General features: G+C 45.9%; 1 protein-coding gene across 2 annotated transcripts in view; it reads left to right on the top strand.

Moving 5' to 3' along the window:
* Positions 1–24,504, top strand: part of LOC115090871 (E3 ubiquitin/ISG15 ligase TRIM25-like) — a 34,203-nt gene extending 9,699 nt beyond the window's left edge. Inside the window, exons 4-6 of one of the 2 annotated variants that reach the window (XM_029600477.1) lie at positions 1,464–1,632; positions 7,099–7,200; positions 21,969–24,504. In XM_029600477.1, the coding sequence (XP_029456337.1) occupies positions 1,464–1,632; positions 7,099–7,200; positions 21,969–22,498 (801 nt within the window). In that variant the 3' untranslated portion in view covers positions 22,499–24,504. Of the gene's footprint in view, positions 1–1,463; positions 1,633–5,459; positions 6,658–7,098; positions 7,201–21,968 lie in introns of those variants that run through there. The other variant, XM_029600478.1, reaches the window with a different exon arrangement.
* Positions 24,505–24,779: the final 275 nt, after the last annotated feature.

The following is a 24,779-nucleotide window of genomic DNA, read 5'->3' as shown; positions in this document are numbered from 1 at the left end:
GGGAACCTAGTGGGAATGCCAGGAAATTTAGCTGAGGGAAAGGGAGAGGGGTAGGCAGGGAGAGCAAGGGTTGTTAATCTGGAAATGCCTGGCGGAAAAGCCATGTCTTTAGCATTTTCCTGAATTTTAAAAGGGCATGGTTCCATGCGGAGGTTGCATGGTAGCAAGTTCCAGGTAGTTGGGCCAGCTATTGAGAGAGCACTGTCTCTTGTTGCTGTGAGTCTGGCCTTCTTGAGGGGAGGGACTTGCAGAGTGCATTTGAGGTTTGTTCTGATGGGGCGATCGGCTTGCATGAGTTGGAACGGTTCACTGAGCCAGGAGGAGTTATTTTTGTAGATAGATTTGTGTATGATAGTGAGTGTTTTGAAGAGGATGCGGGATGAAATAGGAAGCCAATGTAGCTCTTTGAGTATGGGGGTTATATGGTCGGTTTTGCATGCATTACTGATAATCCTTGCAGTAGCATTTTGCAGCATCTGTAGTGGTTTGATGGTAGAGTTGGGGAGGCCTAAGTATAGGGAGTTGCAATAGTCGAGTTTTAGAAGATATGGTGGCTTGGATGACAGTTTTGAGGTCATGTGTGTGAAGGAGGGGTTTAAGCTTTTTTATGATATTGAGTTTGTAGAAACCTCCTTTTAGGATGGAGCTGACATGATTTTTTAGGTTCAAGTGGGGGTCGATTAGGACACCAAGGTTTCGTACAGGGGGTTGTGAGGTGAGGGGTATGGCAGAGTAATCATTGGGGGGAATGAGCTTAAAGGTTTTTTGGTTGTGGATGAGGAGGAGCTTGGTTTTAGATAAGTTGAGAGCAAGTTGCAGGGAGGTGAGTAGGGAGTTTATGGATGAAAGACATTTTTCCCAGAAGTTGAGGGTTGCGGATAGAGACTCACGGAGTGGGATGATGATTTGGACATCATCTGCATAGATGTAGAATTTGAGGCCTAGTTCAGATAGATGATGGCAGAGGGGTAAGAGGTAAATGTTGAAGAGGGTATTTATATCTGCACCCAAGGGCACTGTCGTGATTAGAAAATGTAACGCTTTAATATAGTTTGGATTTTTAAAACTATTTCTAAACTTCCATTATCAGTGGCAAGTTTGAGCAGGCTGTTACTGACCATTGATGCCCTGCTGATTTTGACTGCTGATTGGCTGGGTGCTAATGTTCCATACTTAGCAGTCAGACTCGGCAGGATTTGCTATGCAAATCTTGTTAATATTTTTTTAATGACGGGATTTCAGTGCCCAGCAGGCATGGATTCTAGATTTACTGGATAGGAATAATTTGCTTTCTGTTTGATGCATGAACATGTGCTGTTTACTGGCACTCTTCTCTCCCACAATAGCCGCATTAGGTATGGGCTGATGGTGGGCATGGAACCTTTTTAACTGGAGTTTTCTCAGATAGTGTTCCTTTGTCTGTATGACTGCTCTGTGTAATCTGATTTTTGATGATCCTGTAGGAATCTGAGGGTCTGAAGGCTGATACTGGCCCTCTAGTGTCACCCTTACTGAAGGTGGACTCTGTGAACAGAATGCAGTGCGTGGACAGGATGCTGTCGCAGCTCCTGGATGGCATTGAGAAAACGCTGGAGGATTCTGTCATCAGAAAGCTCTTGCAAAACTGTGCTGGTGAGTTGGGAGAGGGGTCCTGCAGTGAAATTTGGGGCGGTCTTGCTGGAGGTCTTTACTTATTTAATAGCCCATTCTTGAATCATTCTGTGTCTCAAGTTGCAAGTTTCAGGACTACTACGATCCCCTTTGTCAAGCCTTCTCTTCCTCATGACTGATTAAGAAAGGGAACTTAGCAGTTCTGAAAGTGAGCATCTTAAGAGGGTTTTAGCAAAATAGAAGACACATTAGGAATGTTGTAAGAGGAAGGGGATTAGTTATATGATGAGTAATAATTTTACCAATAGTAATAAATCTTAGAAGCCAGGAAGGTCCAAATAAGCGAAGGTTGTAATATAAGGCTTCAAATTACAAACCAATCGGATTGTAATATATTTCTTTATAGCACTTTAATTAGGTGCATTCACAAGAAATCTTCAAAGGTCATATGCAAACAGAGAGACAGGATTCTTGATGATTCCTGCAGATAATGCTTAAAATGTTCTCTTCAGTCTGGGTAGGCCACACAGAATGAAGATTACGGTGGTGGGAGTGAAGGCATTAATGTATGATAGACTGATTTTTTTTGCATTTCATACTGCACTTACTGCTTAGACTAGGCATTGCTATTTGTGCTTGTGGGGAAGTAGAGGACATGAACTCCTCATACTGCGACATGTACACTGTCATTCTTCCAGAAAAGCAATTATCAGGTTGTTTATGGCTGCTCTGAAATAATGTAAAGAGATTGACAGTGGAGAATACAAATTTGAAACCACAGATACTCTTTAAGTTACAATCGCTAGATCAATAGAGACAAAGCAGATAATTGGAAACTTACTGCTTTTGGCTTATCGGTCACAAGTGAAAAGCCTCTTCTTGGGTTACAAAGAATTCCAGATAGAACTTATGAAACTACAGCAATGTGCCTAGGATCATGAGAGATTAAAAACAGAAGTTTGTGGACCACTGAGTCTTGTAAAGAAATACTCTAGAACAAGGACAAGCCCCAGCTAACCATGAGCACTGTGAGTCGTGTATTAAAAAGCTGACACACGCTCTGAATGTTCAAAAATCTGCAAATTGTACCAAACACTGATGATTCTAGTGGTTTGGATTTTGATCATGGGGAAATTGGGATGCTGAGGATTTATGGATTAAAACTGATCCTCCTCAAAAATTACCTCTGACTGTAGTGGCTGTAATTTCAACAACCAAAGATGAGCACAAGTAGTGCCAGGCTCTAGGGGAAATGTCGCTCCCACACCCTGGTCTTTGGCATGGATTAGCTGGGGGATGAGGATGCATGCAAGCTTTTGCTGCAAGTGAGCAGCAGGGTCCAGCACTCCCCCATCCCTATTCTCTGCCTCCCGCCTTTCCCTTCTCCCTTCCTCCAGTATCTCTACCTTGCCTCCCCCCACCCAGTTCCACTCCGCTGCTGTCACTGCATCTGCCTGTTCCTCCTGTTTAGCAGCAGAGCTGCTGTTCACCATTCCCTCCCCTCCCCCCCTCCCCAGTCTGTACCAGTGGTGTAAGTAATGTTCAGCACTCGCTGGCTGGCACTTCCTGTATGCTGACCTTGCAATGCACAAAAGATCAGCATGCATGAAGTGCCAGCCATGAGTCTTTTGAATGTGCTTGCAGTGCCAGCGCCGACAGGAAGGAACAGTGGTGGCGGTGACACGGTTCCTGCTATTTCTTCGGCTTTCCTGCCAGTGCCAGGTCTGCATGGCCTGAGGTGTGGCCTGTGCAACCCTGCTGGGCTGCATGTGCACATGAACGTGGGAACCCCAGGCCATTGGCACCCTTCATTGCACAGTGCCCCAAGCAATTGCCCTGCTTGCCCTACACAAAAACTGGCCTTGAGGAATGAGACTGCTATACCACTGACTACCAAAGGTTTTCTGCAGCAGATATGCTAACACTCAGTACATTAATGGGACCACCCACAGCCACTACCTGGATGGAGTGGTTAGTTAAACTGAGATGTAGAGGGAAGGCCTGGGCTCCACAGTGCCTCATGCTGATGTGCAGATTCAGATATTAGAGGTACAGTAGATCTTCTGTCAGGAGACCCTAACTAAACTCCTCGACCGCTTATGCGCCTACTGGGCCAAACTTTGGATCAGCATGAGCTGTGAATCAAAAGTAGGCTACCATGACACAAGGACCTGATGAGTGTACAGACATGCCTGACTAAATGGGGAACTGTGCAGACAATTGCAAGAATAACCAAACCCAAAAAAGGCAGATGACAATTCTGCAGCTAATGCAGATTAAGTGAATTATGGAGGCACTGCTTTAAGAAACTGTGTAGCCTGCCTACTTCCCCATTATAGTATCAGATTTGATAGATGAGAAATGGCCAGGGGAGTAGTGGTCCCAGGAAACAACATGGAAGCCGATCCAATATAGCAGGGATGCAAACAGAACAAGGGTAGATCGGTATTAAGGAGAATTTTTATTAATCATAAAAGGAATGCAGTGCCCGACTCGGGCCGAGTTTCGCCCATCAGCATGAGCTGCTTCAGGGCTATATTGTTCTAACTGTCTATGCAACTAATGGCAGCTCAAATCATGATTATGAATAGCAGATCTCTCTCAGAGGGTGAAGGCCCAACTTTGATTCTGTAATGCCGATTCAGAAACGCCGGCCGGAATACTATCGTTGCGCATTGCTAAACATCTTAAAACAGAATCAAAGTTGGGCCTTATCCCTCTGAGCGAGATCTGCTGTTCATAATCTCGATTTGAGCTGCCATTAGTTCCATTGACAGTTGGAACAATATAGCCCCTGAAGCAGCCCATGTTGAAGGGCAAAACTCTGCCCGAGTCGGGCACTGCAACCCATTTTATGATTGATTAAAAATTCTCCAGGGAGTAGGGGCCCAGTGGTTTGAGCAAATGGGCTGAGAAACAGGGAAGCCAGGGTTCAAATCCCACTTCCCCCCACTGTTATTTCTTTTGCTCATCAGCAAGTCACTTTATCTTCCTCAGGTACCCACTTAGACTTGTAAAGTTTTTGGGATAGAGTGAGATTTTCTACCTGAATTTTAAGAATACTGTAAGCTTCCTTGAGCAGCATCCTTTGGAAAAGTGAGCTAAGAATCCAAAAATTATCATTTCTACCCAAGTACTTTGTTGATTTTCAATAAGTTTGGTTCTGAAAGGCTAATATGAGGCTCCTTTGCTGCTGACCTAATGTCGTGAGAAAGATGAACTTCAGTGGCTTGTATTATATTTTCAGTCCAATGAATAAATAGAAAAATTAAATTACCACACCACTGTGACTGTGCCAAAAAATCAAAACTCCAATGTAAAATTATTGCCTTTATAAATATACACCTATTGAGGTTCCTTTTAAACTTAAATTTAATTTTCAAGCAAATAATATTAAAGAAGAAAAAGACCTCTGGATCCATTGGTATCCTGATTAAATACACAGCTAAGTCTTTTTGAAATCATAGATCAAAAAACTCCTTATGTGTGTGTTTTGAAAAGTGGTGCTGGTTAACTGAAAATTTATATGCTGAACTGCTATTGCTGAAAGATCATTATAATTCTATGGGCATTCTTCGGTTGATTCATGATAAATAGATCTTTAAGCACAAGCATGCTTTTTCGAGAACACACAAGGAGGTTTTTGACCTCTGATTACAAAATCTTAGCTGCGTATTTGTTCCTGATACCAGTGGATTCCGAGGTCTTTTACTCTTATAATAATTCAATTTTCAGTCAAATAATATTAAGAGGTGTCGGGAGGAACTATCCCTGCTTTAGAGTCTGGAGAGGGAGCCCTGCGCTATATGGGGAAATTTCACGAAGTCCCCTGGATTTTCTACCTCCAGCATTGCGAGAGAGTCTTCCAGAGCTGGCACCTTCTGATGACATCACCCGCTCGATGGAGGGGGGAACTCGAGAGGGAGGAACGGCGATCCAGCTTCAACTTTCCTCCAGCCTGCTGGAAACAGCCTTGGGAAGGAACCCAGACGGAGAAGCGACATCTCTATCGCCGGTTGAATTCTTGGAGAAGGAGAGGAGGATTGAGGCGATGCAGGCGGTGGTGTCTCCAGAGCCACTAACGGCTCATGAAGGAAGTGAGATGTTCCAACTACCCCCGAAGCCAGCAATTGTGACTTTGGATAAACTGTGGGACCTGGTTGCAAGCCTAGCCGGGCTAGTAAAGAAGAGTGAGCAAAAACTATTTGAAACTGGAATTGGAAGTACACTCCATAAACCTTAATTTGGGCAGTCAGCTTAAAAATCTTAATACTAGAGTGGACTCTACTGAATAAAATTTACAACAAATTCAGGCTGTGAATATGAAGCTAATCAAAGATTACGGAAGTCTATCTAGACGACTGGAAGCTTTAGAAAATTATACGAGACACTTTAACTTAAGATTTTTTAATTTTCCTCAAATTCTTGGAGAGGATACATCTGCTACTCTGAAAAATATTTTATGGAAAATCTAAAGTTTGAAGAGTCAGTTACCTTTGGTTAACAAAGCTTATTTTCTATCCAAAGGTGGTAGGAATAATGGAGTTAACCAAATAAATGTTTTAGAAAATTTAACACAATTCCTTGAGAATTCAGATATAGAAATATTGCATTATGGTGTATTGTTAGTATCATTTGTGTCAAAGAAAGACATTAATGACATTATGAGAAGGTATTTTCAGAATTTTCCTACGATGTTTTTCGGTCAGACAGTAAAAGTATTCCCAGATTTTGCAAGAACTACCCAACTAAAGAGAAGGGAGTTTTTGAATCTGAGAACACAAGTAAATATCCTTGTAGATGTTTGGTGCGAGGGAAAGATGAGAGTTTCGTATTTAATACTCCAGAACAGCTAAAATCCTTTTTGAATGCTAGGGAAATAAACACCTCCCCTAGAGTACAGACCCCATGTCAGTCATTAAAAGGTACACCGAATTCCGTTAAGCCAGTTTGTCTTAAAAAAAAGTTTTCTTTAGTATCTCCCTTATATCTGGGCCCTTGTGTTACCTGCTTATTATACCTCGCTGAAAAGGATGTATTTGAATGTTTTTCCCATTTATTTTATATGTTAAATAAAATTGGTTTTCATGTTACATACCATTTCTTTACTTTAAAGTAAGATGTATTGATTACTTTAAATGAAAACTGAATAAAGTGTGAATTAAAAAAAAAATAATATTAAGAGGTAGTAGCATTTAAAAGGAACCACAACAATTGTGTATTTTTATAAAGGCAATAATTCTATAGTGTTTGGTTTTTGGTTTTTTTTTTACAGTTGTATTGTATCTTACCTGCTATAGAGGGCTGCAGCCCCAATGGCCACTCTTCATATAGTCATTCCATCAAAGTAGTCAGTTTGTTGAGCAGCCCCTTTCTCTCCTGGCCCCAGTGGCACCACCAGCTTGGACAGGGGGTCAGGTGGGCTCCTGTGCGGTACTGCTGCTGAGCTTTATGCATTTACCTCACTAATACATTTTTTTTTAAAAGCTTTAGGGAAGGTGAAGCCTCCTTTTTCTGACGCTGACGAAGATATCGCCTCAGAGTATCTCCTTCGATTTTACAACACGGCATTCAAAGATGTTCGAAAACGTAAGTTTGTTTGCTCTGCCCCTGCTCTCTCTTCTCTCTCCTGGCACATCCTGGGCCCAGCTACTTTTTTCCTTTTACCTGAAATTTCAGCCTTCACAGCTGAGGATCTCTTTTCCTGGCCAGTGTTTCGACGACGTGATCGTAAGGGCCTGTGGAAGGATTTCAGATCTTTTTGCCTTGCGGGGAGAAGAGAAGCAAAGAGTTTCCCTCTCTTCATCCTGTTCTGTACTCTGAGGCTGAACTGCTCTCCTTTGCTGCGTGTGGTTTTACGAGTGCGTCGCAGGTTATTGCAGCCTGTGGAAGTGAAACCTCAGTAGAGTGAGGAGGGTGGACTTGCTGTTCTCTGAGAGTCCCGAGGTCTCTCAATGGTACATGGTGTGCAGGGCAAGCTAGACCTTTACAAGTATAAGAAGGCGATCATTTGTCTTGCTGAAAGGTACAGCTTGGTGGTCTTTTCTCTCTGGCCCAGCCCTTGTCTGGTGTTCAATACAGCACAGCTGGGAGAGCCCAATTCAGGCTCTTAGATCACCCAAGGCATAAGAAAAACAAGTAACTTTAACATAATATTTAACTTCATTACTCACCTTTCCAAAATATGTTCAAAGCAAGATACAACAAATAATAAACATTAAATAACCATGAGTTTCTTATCACCCGCCTAGTGGATCTAGGTCTCTGGCCAGAGCTTGCCTGGTTTAAATCCTTCCTCCATGACTGTATTCAAACCATCTCCCTGGGAAAGGGCCTCTTCTCACCCACACCACCTCCCATGTGGTGCACCACAAGGCTCCATTCTATCCCCAACATTATTCAACATTTATTTGGCGGATTACTGCATCTGAGATGCGGTAATCCAAAAGAACTGTATGCGATTTGGGGGGGGTGGGGGGGAAGCTGTGCACGGAGCAGGAGAGGGACCTCGGGGTGATAGTGTCTGAAGAGGGTGAAGCAATGTCACGAGGCGATAGCTAAAGTCAGAAGAATGCTGGGCTGCATAGAAAGAGGAATAACCAGTAAGAAAAAAAGAGGTGATAATGCCCTTGTACAGGTCGGTGAGGCCTCACCTGGAGTATTGTGTTCAGTTCTGGAGACCGTATCTCAAAAGGGACAGTCAGGATGGAGGCGGTCCAGAGAAGGGTGACCAAAATGGTGGGAGGTCTCCATCAAATGACTTATGAGGAGAGGTTGATGGACTAAATATGTACACCCTGGTAGAGAGGAGGTGCAGGGGAGATACGATACAGACCTTCAGATACCTGAAAGGTCTGAATGATGCATGATCAACAACAAGCCTTTTCCGCTGGAAAGAAACCAATAGAACTAGGGGTCACGAAATGAAACTCCAGGGAGGACGACACAGAATCAATGTCAGGAAATATTTCTTCACAGAGAGGGTGGTGGATGCCTGGAATGCCCTTCTGGAGGAGGTGATGAAGACAAAAATGATGAAAGATTTCAAAAGGGCATGGGATAAACACTGTGGATCCCTAAAGGGAAGGGGAAGGAAGTAAGAGGCATGGGGGTAACTTGCTGGTGTGGTGGTTACTATCCTTAACAAATAAGCCTTCATACTGTTGATGCAACTCCATTATTGCTCGCTGCTTCAACGGCAGGGAGAAAAGAGGAATTGGATTCAGACAGCAACCAAGGACATTGAACTGTTCATCTGGGAAAACAAATAATCACGGGGGTAACTTGCTTGATGCAGTGGTTACTACCCTTAACCAAAACGCCTGATACTACGCTTCTGATGTAACTCCAACATTGCTGTCTGCTTCAGCGGCAGGAGGTGAAAGGAAATTGGGCTCAAACCGTAACCAACAAGAGCCCTGAACTTGGAGTTCTGAGTAACTGATAAGTATGGGAAACTGACAACTATGGGTGGGAGCTTGCTGGGCAGACTGGATGGGTCATTAGGTCCTTTTCTGCCATCACTTCTATGTTTCTATGGCACCATTTGGCAAATTAATAAAGAATTCCAAATTCCCTTCAACACCTATAATGATATTCAGCTACCATGCCCCCTGGGCTCCAACCCTGACCAAACAATCTCAGACTTAAATAACTCCCTCAAGAGGATCGCGAGCTGATTATGCCACCACAAACAAACTAAAGCTTAATCCTCAAAAGACGGAAATGCTGTGGATGGGAAAATCGGACCTTTCTCACATCTTCTCTAGAGTAATCCTAGAAGGAGCTGCTGTGCCCTTCAGCCACCGAGTTCGAAGCCTTGGCTTCATTTTAAACTACAAACTTACTACCGAGGCTCAAATATTACCCGTTACAAAGTTGGCCAGTTTGTATCTACACCAGCGTTACTACTCCATCCGCTCTGCGATGGACCTGCCTATACTACATTCATCCAGGCCTGCATAATCTCCCTTCTGGACTATTGCAGTTCCCTTTATTTTGGCTTTCCAAAAGAAAAAAGCTAATTCATTATTTCCATTTTTATTAAAGTTTATTGATCGCCTATCACGACAAGGTCTAGGCGACTCACAATAAAACATACATAGTTTATTATTGAAACATACACCATGAAAAAGACATACCATTCAATTTCATGAAAACAATGGTATTAAAGACATTTGTCAGTAGCTAGTAGTGTTTATCATATTCACCTATCACATAAATCCATAATTAAACTTTATGGTTCATACAAAATGCTGCAGCATGGAGCCGGCTCATTGCCAGCATATCCAATTTGGTCATCCCCACTCCTAAAGTCGCTACACTGGCTACCAATCTCCTATTGCACCACCTTCAAAGTCCTGGTCCTGTCTTTTTGTTGTGACCGTCGCTGCCCAACATCTTCACTCCGCCCTCTTTACCTCTGTGGCGACTCCCTCCAGGTCTGAAGGATGGCGGGCTGCCGCGGCGTCTCCCTGCCGTCTCCCTCCAGCGTCCCCGGACTAGCTCGACGCTGCAGATACGCCATGTTGCCTGAAGCCTAGGGCGCGCGCGCTCCGAGTGAAGTACCAGCAAGGGCGTGAACCTCAGGGGCGTCCCCCTGAGATGACGTCATCCACTTCCGATATTTAAAGGTCTCTGATTTCGCTGACAATCCAAGTTAGCAACGGATAGGACAAGGTTTACTCTGGTTACCCTGCCTAAGTTACTGTGCCTCCTCGGACTTACCAGAGGTACCCGCTCCTCGGGGGCCTCGCTCTCTCTTTGCTTTTCAAGTTACAGACAGGAACCGGTACTCGCTCCTCGAGGGCCCTCGTTCCTGACTATCTGCTGATTCTCTTCTGCCTGGAAGCCATCACTGTCTACATCATTGTGAGTTACCATCGCTCTCTCAGAGCTTTCCCTGGAACCAGGTACTCGCTCCTCGAGGGCCTATCCTTTCCAGCTCCTGAGCTCCCTGAAACCAATATGTGAGTGTTGTCATCTAATTCTGTTCATGAACTCTGTATACCCTGCTTACTCACTGTCTACAGTTTCTCAACAGCTCAGCCATCCAGGGATAGCTGTTCCAGTATCTGAGGGACTTCAGCCCTGCCGGGCACTTCAGCTCACTACTGCCACCTCTGGTGGTTTCAGAAACCTGTTTAATAAAAGAACTAGTGTGTGTCTGTCTCCATACTCTAAGCCTAGCCAGTGGTCCCTCTCGGGATCTTCCCCCGGGGGCGTAGTCATCTGCCACCGGCCCAAGGATCCACCCACTACTATCTCCAGGAGTCTATAACAGATTGCTACTCCTATCTGATTGCTCCTCCCATCAGCATAGCGGATTATTTATTTATTTATTTATTTATTTGCTAGCTTTTATATACCGGCATTAGTGCGAAACATCATGCCGGTTCACATTTTAACAAAATGAGCGGATAATACAATAAAACGAGATAGGGGAGGGGAAACAAAGCCAAAAGGGCAACGAAAGTGCAGGTTTGAAAGAAAGAGTGAATAACATAATCAGAGGCCAATTAAAAACTATGACACTTTTAAGGTACTCAAGGGCCTGGCATCACTTTTACCTATTCAGCTGATCCTCCCTGTGCCTGACCTCTGATCACAGTACCTTACACTTGGGTGTTAGTGCCTGCCCCCGAAGAAATGTGGCTCTCCAGTACGAGGAACTGATGCCGGAGCTGTCTGCACACTGTGGAACTCCCTTCCACTTGACATCAGGCTTACACCTGACCTTTAGGAAAGATCTGAAAATCTAGCTGTTCGTGGAAGTTTTTGGCCCATAACCTAAGACCCTATGATTTTGCCTTCCTCGAATTAAGGCCACCTGACTTGCCACCCTAGAGCTTTGCAACCTTAGGGGTAGATTTTCAAATAGCGCGAATTGGCCTACTTTTGCTGGCGCATCAGGCGCAAGCAAAAGTAAGCTGGATTTTAGTAGATACGCGCGGAGCCGCGCGTATCTGCTAAAAACCTGGATCGGCGCGCGCAAGGCTATTGATTTTGTATAGCCAGAGCGCGCCGAGCCGCGCAGCCTACCCCCGTTCCCTCCGAGGCCGCTCCGAAATCGGAGCGGCCTCGGAGGGAACTTCCTTTTGCCCTCCCCTCACCTTCCCCTCCCTTCCCCTACCTAACCCACCCGCCCGGCCCTGTCTAAGCCCCCCCCTTACCTTTGTCGGGGGATTTACGCCTCCCAGAGGGAGGCGTAAATCCCCGCGCGCCAGCGGGCCTGTTGCGCGCCGGGACGCGACCTGGGGGCGGGTACGGAGGGCGCGGCCATGCCCCCGGACCGCCCCGGGCCGTAACCACGCCCCCTGTACCCGCCCCCAAAACGCTGCCGACACGCCCCCTAAACGCTGCGACGACCGGGCCCGCCCCCGACACGCCCACCTCGGAGAACCCCGGCACTTACGCGAGTCCCGGGACTCTGCGCGCGCCGGTAGGCCTATGTAAAATAGGCTCACCGGCGCGCAGGGCCCTGCTCGCCTAAATCTGCCCGGATTTGGGCGGATTTAGGCGAGCAGGGCTCTGAAAATCCGCCCCTTAATCTACCTTTTTGATCCTATGGCTCTGTGCATGGTTTGTATATATCACCTTTCACCTACCTGTGAAGTACAGCCTCCAATTTTCTACGGGCTACCTTGCCTCTCTCTCTGTCTTAGTAAGATTGAATCGATGTATTATTACTGGGGTGTTTGGTTTTTGGTTTGGTTTTTTTTAACACCTAGTCTTATATGATCTGATCTCTTTTGCTGCTGTATATTATGCCTATTCTGATAGACATGTTTATTATCCTACCCTTCCTTCTCCTGCCCTCTCACTTTGTTTGTTTGGTGTCTGTGGACCCCTCCACTGTGTAACACGCTCTGAACTCACTCGCTGGAAGAGCGTGAGATAAATGACGATCATGGAAAAACCATGGAATCATAAACAAAGTTAAAAATAATGTGCAAGGGGGAAGTGACGTCACTGTCCCGAATTGGCAGCATAAGCACGGAGCTCCCGTTCCACCGCTGAGTGTATTGCTGATCTGGCTTACGAAAAATGTCTTGACGCCTCTCAATTTTTGGCGAGCAAGGTCCTGATAACTCCAGTGATGTCTAAAAATGACTGGTGGATCTCAGCCAGTTTTCCTTTGGATTGGCCGTGCCGGAGGCCAGCAGCGATAGTGAAGCTAAGATAGCTGACAGCCACAAGGCAGAACAGTGTGCAGCAATGGGGGACAAAGAGATCTGAGGATCCAAGATCTATTGCCTATGATGCAATATCTAAGGCAGATTTCATCAAATGGTTTGAGGAGCTGAATGCTAATATTGGAGGGCTCAAAACTGAACTTTCACAAATTGTGGCAGAACTTCGCCTCGATGTCAGCGACTTAGGACATCGAGTGGAGGAAACTCCACTCGATGCTTGAAGAACAGATGGTATCCGGGGACACACAAGTGAAAAAGATTTTGGCTATTGAATCTGTGCAAGCCTTACTTCAAGAGAAGCTTGAGGATCTGGAGAACAGATCCCGCCGATGTAATTTAAGATTTCGGGGCATCCCAGAACAGGACAAGTTACCTCAATGCTGTATTTGTTGTGAATGAGCCTGCTAGGGAGTTAGCAATCTGTTGTGTATCTGATGCCTGGTGGGCAGAGCAATCAGATAGGAGGTAGCAGTCCGTGTAGATTGACTCCTGAGGAGGAGGAGTTAGCAATCTGTATGAATCGGCTCTATGTAGGGTATGGAGTTAGCAAACTTGTTGTGTATAGACTCCTGAGAGGAAGGAGTTAGCAAGCTAGTTGTAGAACTGCTCCTGTGGAAGGAGGAGTTAGCAATCTGTTATGCTTTGGCTTCCTATGGAAGGAGTAGTAAACAATCCGTTAGGTCTTAGACTGTAGAGTAGCAATCTATATGAATCTGTTGCTGAAGACTCCTGATGGAGGAGTAGCAATCTGTTACCAGCAGAGTGCTTGGAGAGGACACTCAGCTGAAGAGGAATGTAGATAGGTGAATCCTTGGGCCTGGCAAGATGGCCCAAGAATGGCAGATGGCTGCGTCCCCAGGAGGATATCCTGAGAGAGACTACCGGCCAGGCTTGGGTACGGAGACAGACACAGGTATTACTTTTATTAGACAGGTTAGTAGAACCACCAGAGATGGCAGTACTGAGCTGATATGCCCGGCAGGGCTGAAGTCCCTCAGATACTGGAACCGCAATCCCAGGGTTGCTGAGCTGTAGAGAAACTATAGATAGTGAGTAGACAGGGTATGCTGTGTTCATAGCCAGAACTAGAGGACCACACTCACATAAGGTCTTTAGGAAGCTCAGTAGCTGGAAAGGATTAGGCCCTCAAGGAGCGAGTACCTGGTTCCAGGGAAAACTCTGAGAGAGTGATGGTAACTCACAATTGTCTGTATCTGCGATAACTTCCAGGCAGTAGAGAATCTTCAGAGTGTTCAGGAACATAGGCCCTCGAGGAGCAAGTACCGGTTCCTACTGGCAATCTGAAATAAAGATAACTCACAAATGTCTGCATCAGCGATAGCTTCCAGGCAGTAGAGAATCTTTAGAGTGTTCAGGAACATGGGCCCTCGAGGAGCGAGTACCGGTTCCTATTGGCAATCTGAAATAAAGAAAAGAGAGCGAGGCCCCCGAGGAGCAGGTACCCCTGGTAAGTCTGAGGAGGCAGAGTAGCTTAGGTAGCGAAACCCTTGCTAACTCGATCCTTATATATTGGAAGCGGATGATGTCATCTCCGGGGGACGCCCCCGAGGTTCTCACCCTTGCTGGTACATTAATCAGAGCACGCCATACGTCATCAGGAACATGGTAGATCCACAGCATCGTGCCGGTCCGGGGATGCCAGAGAGAGACGGCAAGAAGAGGCCACAGCAGCTAACAGTCCATCAGACCCGGAGGGAGCCGCCACAGAGGTAGAGAGGGCGGAGTGAGGGCGTCGGGCAGCGATGGACACAACAGTATTGGTGGTTCAACAAATTAGCAAAGCCATGCAGTTAAAAGATAAAGAGGATGTTCATATGGAAGAAATTCAAATCGAAAGGGCTCATAGATCATTGGGCCCGAAGTGTAATAACCTCCCCAGAGACATTATAGATTGCTACAGCAGTTTTCCTCTGAAAGAAAAAATTCTTCAAGTAGCAAGTAAAGAGTGCTCGATAGTGGCAGGACCACAAAGTCACGATTTATGTTGACTTAGCACCTTCGACACTTCAGAAGAGGAAAAACTTTCAGATGGTAACAGAAGCTTTAAGGAGAGAAGGCATAAAATACAAATGGCTCTTCCCTTGCAGACTGGCTTTCAGTATCAAAGGGATCTCTTTGTGAATAAAAACGCAGGATGAAGTGGAGCAAATTCTTAAGTTGCTGGAATCCAACTATCACAGCTATCAGGTCCTAAATCCTCCATATACGAACCACCAAAGGATACACCCAGATGGCAAAGAGTGCTGGCAGGAAGAAGACTGTTATGCAGAAATTCTAGAGGCTCCGTGTCATCAAAAGCCTCAGAAACGTGACTTTTTCCAATAGTTTTTTGCTATTTTTTTGAGACCTTATTGACTCTCTCAGAATTGAGTGAGGATGTCACCTTCGTCTAAAGCAAAGATGCAATTATTTTGATAGACAAATTTGGGCAGTAACCTTGGGCAAAAAGGCCCATTAAATTTTATTTTAAAACATTTAGTTGCCGAAAAGGTTTTGTTGAAGTTTTGGGTTTTTTTCTTTTCTATTTGTTTCTTTTTTTTTTTTCCGATGGCAGCCACTTTATAATGCATGTCTCCAAAGCTGCATATTAACAAAAATTGAGAGTTTTATGTGGACGCCATGGTCTGCGCTGTCTCAAAGCGCATTACCATCCCAGTCAGAGGAGCTGCACTCAAAGATGCCCAGGACAGACGTCAAGAATCCATCCTTAAACAGTCATTTGATGTTGCAGCTATGTCCCTGCAGATCGCTGCCTGCTGCGCCATGGTGACACATGCCTGCTTGTCGCTTTCCAGGGACGCGACCACAGCCATTGAAACATTAGAACCGGCGATATCTTTCCTCACGGATGCGACCTCCGACCTGGTGCGCACCTCAGCCAGGAGTGTCTCATCCATAGTGGCAGCCAGAAGGCAACTCTGGCTCCAAAGTTGGTCAGCCGACGCGACTTCCAAGACGAAACTCACGAGAATGTCTTTTAAAGGAGCCCTTCTGTTCGGAAGCGAACTGGAGAAGTTAGCCGACAAATGGGACGAATCCCCAGTACCTCTGCTACCGGAGGACAGGAACAAAAGAAACCAATGCCCCTCTCCCCGAACAGCCAAGGACAAAGGATCCCAACATTTTAGACCGTACAAAAACACATACCAAGCACCTCTCCCCTTGGGCAGGGGCCAGTCCTTTCGAAGCAGACAAAACAAGAGGGGAGCCGGCTCAGGTCCAGGCCCCAGCCGCACCCCACAATGAGAATGAACAGACCCATCCACAGGAAGAAGCCATAGGGGGCAGGCTTGCCCTATTCTACCAAAGATAGGTCGAGATAACATCGGACAAGTGGGTCCTAACCATGATTCGAGGGGGATACTAACTGGACTTCCACAGCATCCCTCAGACAAATTTTTGAAATCCCTGTCCCACTCCCTCTCCAAGAGGACGGCAGTGGAAACCACACTGACAAAATTACTCGCTCTAAAGTCTATAACACCTGTGCCCACGCACCAACAAAATACTGGACACTATTCCATCTATTTTATCGTCCCCAAGAAAGAGGGAACGTTCCGGCCCATCCTGGACCTCAAGTCCATCAACCGCTTCCTGAGGGTACCACACGTCCGCATGGAAACCCTAAGCTCAGTCATAAGGGCAGTACAGCCGGGAGAATTTCTGACCTGGATCTGTCAGAAGCCTATCTCCACATCCCGGTCCATCACGACCATCAGTGCTTTCTATGCTTCGCGATCCTGGACCTAGTCCCTTCGGACTAGTTACTGCCCCTCAGACGTTCACCAAAATAATGGTTGTAGTGGGGCGACACTGAGGAAAGAAGGAATCCTCGTACACCCGTACCTGAACGATTGGCTGATCAGAGCAAAATCTCCAGAAGAAAGTCATCAGGCGACCTCCAGAGTCAAGAACCTACTGCAAAACCTTGGGTGGGTCAAAAACACAACCAAGAGCTGTCTGCAGCCCTCCCAATCTCTAGAATGCCTGGGAGTCCGGTTCGACAACCAACAGGACAAGGTCGTCCTTCCCCTTACAAGGAAAAGGAAATTGATAGACCAGTTGAGAAAACTGTTGAAAGATGCTCACCCCACGGTATGGGACTACCTCCAAGTCCTCGGACTCATGACATTAATCCTAGAAGTCGTACCATAGGCAACGGCCCACATGTGACCACTACAACATTCCCTACTGTCACGATGGAACCTGATGTCCCAGGACTACACCGTCCACCTCCAGTTGCCGGCGGAGGTATGGACCCAGCTCCTATGGTGGCTACAAGACGACCATCTGATCAAGGGAGTAAGGCTATCCCCACCGACCTGGATCTTGCTCACTATGGATGTGAGCCTACGAGGGTGGGGAGCCCACTGTCAGGAAATGATGGCCCAGGGGCAATGGGACAAGGAAGAGTCGGGATGGAACATCAACCGACTGGAAGCCCTGGCAGTCAGACTAGCCTGCCTACGATTCAGTCACAGACTCCGGGGAGAAGCTGTCAGAGTCATGTCGGACAACGCCACAACAGTGGCCTACATCAACTGCCAGGGAGGAACCAGAAGCCAACAGGTGTCCCTGGAAATAGACCCCCTAATGACGTGGGCGGAAGCAAACCTGCAAGGGATCTTGGTCGCCCACATCGCGGGAAAAGACAACGTCACTGCGGATTACCTCGGCAGAGAAAGTCTAGACCCAGGGGAATGGAGGCTGTCAACCACAGCCTTCCAGTTGATAATAGACCGCTGGGGAACCCCAACCATGGATCTTCTCGCAAACTGGTCTAACGTCCGTTCCTAACTTCAGTCGCAGACGAGACCCTCAATCCCAGGGGATAGACGCCCTCATCCAAACCTGGCCACAGAAAGACCTGCTGTACGCCTTTCCGCCATGGCCACTACTGGGCGGGATCATCCGCAAGATAGAACACCACAGGGGGCTAGTACTTCTAGTGGCCCCGGACTGGCCAAGAAGGCCGTGGTACGCAGACATGCGAAGACTTCTGGCGGGGAACCCCCTGTGTCTACCTCCACACAGGGACCTGCTCCAGCAAGGACCAATTCTCCACAAAGACCCAACTCTATTCTCTCTTATGGTCTGGCCATTGCGAGGACTCGTCTGAAGAAGAGTGGATACTCAAGGGCAGTAATTGACACCCTGCTCCGAGCACGGAAGTTTTCCACATCTTTAACTTATATACGAATATGGAGAATATTCGAAGCCTGGTGTGAAGACCGCGACATCCTGCCGCGGACAGTCAAAATTCCCATGATCCTGGAATTCCTGCAAGATGGCCTGAAGAAGGGGTTGTCTCTCAACTCCATCAAGGTTCAACTGGCTGCACTGGCCTTCTTCAAAGTGGACAGCATCAGTCTATCTTCCCATCCAGTCATCTCCCGCTTCCTGAGGGGTCAAGCAAATCCGACCACCACTAAAGTGGCCGGTAACTCTATGGAATCTCAATCTAGTACTCGACTTCCTAGTGGGAGCTTCCTTCACACCTTCACACGGTCTGTCACTATGGCTCCTGACCTTGAAGACTGTATTCCTAGTGGCAATATGCTCAGCCCGTCGCATCTCCGAACTTCAAGCACTATCCTGTCAGGAACCGTTCCTCAGATTCACACCGGGATCCATACAGCTATGCACTGTCCCCTCTTTCCTTCCAAAGGTGGTTTCTCACTTCCATCTAAACCAAACCATCTCGCTGCCATCTCCAGATGAGCATAAGGACTCGGAAGACTCACGCTGCCTACGCCATCTTAACGTCTGCAGACTCCTAGTCCGCTACCTGGAAAGATCGGAATCCGTACGAAAGATGGGCCACCTATTCGTCCTTCACAGCAGGAAGAAACAAGGGGAAGCAACCTCACGGGCAACCATATCCCGCTGGATCAAAGAAGTAATCAAGGCAGCCTACGTAGAGGCAGGCAAGCCTCCACCTCTACAAGTCAAGGCCCATTCCACAAGGACCCAGGCAGTGTCCTGGGCAGGAACCAAGATGCTGTCACCCGCCGAGATCTGTCGGGTGGCGACGTGGTCCTCCATTCACACCTTCTCGAGGTTCTACCGCCTGGATGTTCAGGCCAGGGAGGACACAGCATTCACAAGGGCAGTACTAGTGGGCCACAGGCAGCCTCCCACCCAGTTCGGGAGTAGCTTTTGTACATCCCATTGGTCCTGAGTCCATCTGCTACATGCTAGGAAATGGAGAAATTACTTACCTGATAATTTCGTTTTCCTTAGTGTAGACAGATGGACTCAGTATCCCACCCACGGCTGCCTCAAAATACGGAAACCTCTGGTAACAATCCCTGAGAGCAAGACAAGCACGGGTAAGCCAGACTTACCCCTAGTTAAGACACCCATAGCTACTGGGTGTCAGTGTTTCTCGGTTGACGACACTGGCGGTCTCCAGCGCCAGTTCACGTCAACTAGTTCAAGTTAATCAAGTTAACCAAGTTAATTAAGTTATCCAAACACACATATATCCACTATTTATTTTCAAGGAGAATAATGAAGAGCAGAGCTTCCTGCACGGGTATATGTAGTGCGGACGTCAGATTGAAATCCGACTCCGTCTCCAACTGCTTTCAGGAGCACACTATACCCATTGGTCCTGAGTCCATCTGTCTACACTAAGGAAAACGAAATTATCAGGTAAGTAATTTCTCCATTAGAAATAATGCTAATTTGGCTCCACAGCACAATTCAAAAGCAAATGCAGGACAATTTCCCCTTTTAAGTGGGTTAGTAAAGCTATTCGATACTTAGGGGTAAATTTGAGTAGTAACAGGGCAGATTTATTTCACTTAAATTATAAACCCTTAGTAAATAAAATCACTTTAGATTTAGATATATGGCATAATTATAACCTTTTCTGGATGGGAAGGATAGCAACCATAAAAATGAACATCTTACCGCGATTTCTCTACCTTTTTCAAACTTTACCCATAGAATTAACTGCTGCGTACCTGAAGCAAATTCAAAAACATGTTTTTGATTTTATATGGAAAAGGAGGCCGCCCACGGATTTCGTGACGGGATTTGTATCAAGTTAAGGTGCAAGGGGCCTTGGAGTACCTGACATTCGCAAATATTATTTTGTGGACCAATTAAAAGTGATAGTGGACTGGCATGTGGAAATAGGTGCGAAACAATTTGTGGTTATCGAACAGAGTATAGCCAGTAATATCTATTTAGCTGGCCAGCTATGGTTACCTCGCCGTCAAAGATCTCTTGCAGATAGTATATCACCATCCTCCTCTCTCATCATCAAACTATGGTATAGGTGTAAAAAGTTACTTACAGGCACCCGAATCTTTTCTGTAGGGACTCCTCTCTGCACAATCTAGGATTTCCTTCAGGGTTAACTTCAGGTAGATTTTCCCACTGGCATGCTCTGGGCTTGCAAGAAGTGGGGAGTTGTGGGAACAGGGTCAAATAATACAGTTCCAACAGCTTCAAGATAAATTTCATGTCCCTTCGACTGATATTTATGCATACTTGCAGCTTACCCGCTATGGGCCAGATTTTCAAAAGGGGGCCTTGGCCCAGCCCCCAAATGACGGCACGTCATTTGGGGGCTGGGCCAAGGCCTCCGAAACGGCTCCTGGGCCTGGGAATCGTGCGCCGGCGGCCGGCGCACGCAAGTTACGCCTGCCTCAGGCAGGCGTAACTTGTGCAACAAAGGTAGGGGGGGTTTAGGTAGGGCTGGGGGGGTGGGTTAGGTAGGGGAAGGGAGGGGAAGGTGCGGGGGCGTGGAAGGAAAGTTTCCTCCGAGGCCGCTCTGATTTCGGAGCGGCCTCGGAGGGAACGGAGGCAGGCTGGGCGGATCGGCGCGCGCAGGCTGCTGATTTTGCACAGCCTTGCGTGCGCCGATCCCGGATTTTAACAGATTCGTGCGGCTACACTCGTATCTATTAAAATCCTGCGTACTCTTGTTTGTGCCTGGTGTGCGAACAAAAGTACGCGTGTGCGCAAATTTGTAAAATCTACCCCTATATAAATACCATACCCATAAAGCAGCAGTTACAAACAGAAAAATCCTTATTTGAGGGACTTTGCTTTTCAACGAATAAGCGTCCAAAATTGATATCCAAGATATACTCGTATTTGTTAGGCAAAGAGATAAATAAACCTCCTCACATTGCAGCCTGGGAAGCAGATATAGGGGAAACCTTAGAGGAAGAGGATTGGGAGCTATGTTATGTTTCCATTAAGCGTAGTTCTATTTCAGCAGCCCTCATGGAAAATGGTTACAAGTTTCTATACCGATGGTATCTCACTCCCTCGAGATTGCATAAAATATACCTGCATGTTTCTAGTTTATGCTGGCGAAAATGTGGCAAATGAGGGTTCGATGCTACATATCTGGAGGTCCTGTCTGGAAGTAGCTGGGTTATGGGATATGGTTTTAGGTATATTTTCTGAAATGATTGAGAAGCAGATGACCAAAGATCTTAAATGCTCTCAACTGGCATATCCCTATGGCGGACCTTAACAAGCATCAACAGATCTTGGCTACTCAGATCATCTTAGCGATACGAATGGTAATCGCCGCTGCTTGGAAACAGGAGTCATGCCCAGGAAGGGTGGAGGTCCGACGAAGATTATTCTCTGTTTATTACCTAAATAAACTCACTGCGATTAAACTAGATGCCGTATTTTGTGAAAATAGTCTTTAGTATAGTAATACATAGACTTGAGGTTTATTGTTAATGATGCATAAAGTAGTTGATCTTTATTCTTTGTTGTCTTAGTTTTTATTTTTGTACTCCTTGGAAAGACAATGTGTTTCGGTTCTATAAGAAGTGTTGAATGATCAAAAGGTAGAGGGGTAGGGTAGGGAAGGGGAGAGGGAATAGTGAACGGGTGAAAAATTGGTCAAAATTAATCTTTATGTTGATTTATATGGTATTTGTACTAAAAGATGTACATTGTGGAGTTTAATTAAACTTGATTTTATTTATTTTTTTGTTATTTAAGTTTTTATTAATGTGCAACACAGTAAGCTAAATTAATACATACGAACTGAAATCAGTAATGACGCAAAATTGACAATATGAATGAAATACAATTGGTGATGAAATGGATATTTATTATATCTTAGTTAATTATTTCCTGAATTAATTTCTTTTTGAGATCTCGTGAGCCTCACTCTGGACACCAGGACGGCCCAAGAATATCTTCGTATCGCTGATGACCTCAAGATCGCCAGCAACATCTCTCCAGGTTGCGTGCAATGCCCCAGCCTTCCCGAGAGATTTGAGGCCAAGGGGCAGGTTATGTGTGTGGAGAGTTTCCGCAATGGCCAGCTCTATTGGGAGGTGAAGTTCAGCTTTCCCAAGGTGGGCGTTGGCCTGACTTATGGAAGCATCATTAAGAAAGGGGGTGGCAGGAGTTGCTTCCTTGGGAAGAATGACTGTTCCTGGTGCTTGATAGTTGATGGAAAGACCTGCAGAGCTTGGCACAATGGAATTTTTGTCTCTGCGGGGTCCCTGAAGAGCTCAGTTCTAGGGGTGTTCCTGGATTATTCTGCAGGTATTCTGGCTTTCTACAACATCCAGAGGGACAGGTTGGTCCTGGTGCACAAATTTCAGGCATCTTTTGTGGAGTCTGTGTACCCTGCTTTCTGGGCTGGACAGCGTGCTGCTTTGATGCTTTGTCATTAGCATAAGGAGTAAAATGTTAATCTTTTACTGTCAAGACTTCTTTCTCAGTTGTGGACATCCATCTTTACATTTCTCAAAAGGGAGAATAGAACAAAGGGAGGAACCGGGGAGTAGCCAGAACTGATTTTTTTTTGGCTGGGCCCACGGTTAACATGGATGGGCATTAAACATACAGGTCTGAGCCATGGTAATTATACTCTTATTGATAAAATACTTCAGCATGCAACTGACAATAGATTTCTAAATAATCTGCTTCAACTGTCATACTTTTAAGCTCAGTGACTTCAAGCACTTACAAATACTAATGCATATATTTAGTTATGGACACCTTTCAGTTATATTTAAAAATGTCACAAGCGGCAGTATCCCATAACTTATGCATAACCAACTGCTAGTCTGCTATAAAGACAAATATCTCAGCACCCACCAACGTGTCCTGCGAGGTGTTTTAAAACCCCGTGGAATATTATACCAAAATATTTACCATAACTGAGCACAAATCCCTCTAACTTTTCATGATATATGCCTTATTAGTCTGTATTAGTAAAACAGGTCCTTTTGTAAGCTTCATTTCCTTTCCTGTGGCTCAGTTGTTTAGTTTCTTAGTTTGCCTCTGCTGCTGACATTTGCTGGATCGAGGCCAGGGCCTCCTGACATTGTTCCTCCCCTTTTCTTTACAAAGGAAGAATAAAAAAAAAAAAAGACTGTCCTGGATAAACAGGAAGTCTGCAAATGGTCTCGCTCTGTGGCTGGCAGCTGGGATATATCCTTAGCAGCGTGGGGAGAATAACGGGGTAGATAACTGAAGAAAGCCATCCGGCCTCATCATTTCCTAAGCTATTAAAGAATGAGGCATTGTGTTTTGATGTTGAATATGGTAATAATGCTACCATCCTCTAGTCCCCTCTCAAATGACAAAAGTGACAGATTATGGAGATGGCTTGTTCCTGTTTTGACCCAGTTTGTTATGGGAAAAGTTGTGATTGTGATTAGTGCAAGTTGTGATTGGTAGTGTGATTAGTGCTCTTAAAATGGCATTGACGTCAGGGAAAATTGTCCATCTTGCAGGTGTCCAGTCCTTCAGGACGGATAACGGTGGCCCCTGGCTACTTTGTGCTGTAGTTGCTAAACAAGCACAATAAATTCAGCTGCTTCTACTGCAATGCCATACAAAGTGAATGGAAACGAGACTTTTGCTTTGGCCAAAGTCCTTGGCTCTTGGTAGGCAAGCAGCAGAAGCCTTCATCATATCATAGGCCTCATCCTGAAAACTATTATTCAGTTCAGATATGTGATATCATTCCACAAGTGTCGCAAGTCTTCAGTGTTCTGCACACTGGATAATTTGCCTAAAGTAGAGAAACAAATGTACCCCCAATCTTTTCAGGTAGCTTTATGTTTCGAAAGGAAGGCACAACTCTTTTTTTTTTTTTTTTTCTCAGTACCCTACTTTTGTATGAGTTCCTCTGTTTAGATACAGAACGTTGTCAAAGCCATTCAATGTGTTGTATCTCTATTGAATAAAACATTTGTTTAGATATTCTATCAGTTTAATGCAATCTGTAATGGACAAAGTGGCACTCTGTAATCCTTTCGGAAGCAAAATGTACTGCATTAGTGAATAGGCCCCGCTGAAAATAAAGTGAGGCCTGCTTTGATGTGTTAACAGTTCACACACGTTTTTGCAAAAGAGGCTGTAGTAGTTCCTGTGAATTTTTCATTTTTGTGACCGTACAGTTGCACAAGACATTTAAAATGCTTGAAAGAGGTATGGTAGTCTTGAAAGGTTGAGCACTACTGCCCTAGAACACAGTACACCTTCCTCTTGTGAGGTGCAAATTGAAAAACGAACAGACTGGAGTGCTACTGTTGCGACCATTGCTGCCCGACGGCTTCACTCCGCCTACCTTTCTTTCTTTGCACCTCCTCTTGCTGTGGATGGTCGCCTGGCTGCCGTGGCATCTGCTTGCCACCCTCTCTGGCGTTCCCGGACCAGCTTGGGCGCTGCCTCCCGCCATGTTCCGCTGGTACCTTTAGGGTGCGCGCACTGCGCGGCCCTCACTCTTATTTCCTACTTGGCGCGACCCTCAGGGGTGTCCCCCTGTGATGACGTCACGATGCCTGGATATTTAAAGCCTCCATTGTTTGCTAGCCTTTGAGTTAGCAAGGGATCTCTTACGGATGGGATTCGCTCTCAGTACCCAGCTATTCTGCCTCTCCAATTTCCATTGGACTCTTAATGCTAACAGGGTACACGCTCCTCTGAGGCCTCACTTGCTTT

The sequence above is a fragment of the Rhinatrema bivittatum genome, chromosome 4, assembly GCF_901001135.1.
Source record: "Rhinatrema bivittatum chromosome 4, aRhiBiv1.1, whole genome shotgun sequence".
Taxonomy (NCBI): domain Eukaryota; kingdom Metazoa; phylum Chordata; class Amphibia; order Gymnophiona; family Rhinatrematidae; genus Rhinatrema; species Rhinatrema bivittatum.
This window is presented reverse-complemented; position numbering and strand designations above follow the sequence as displayed.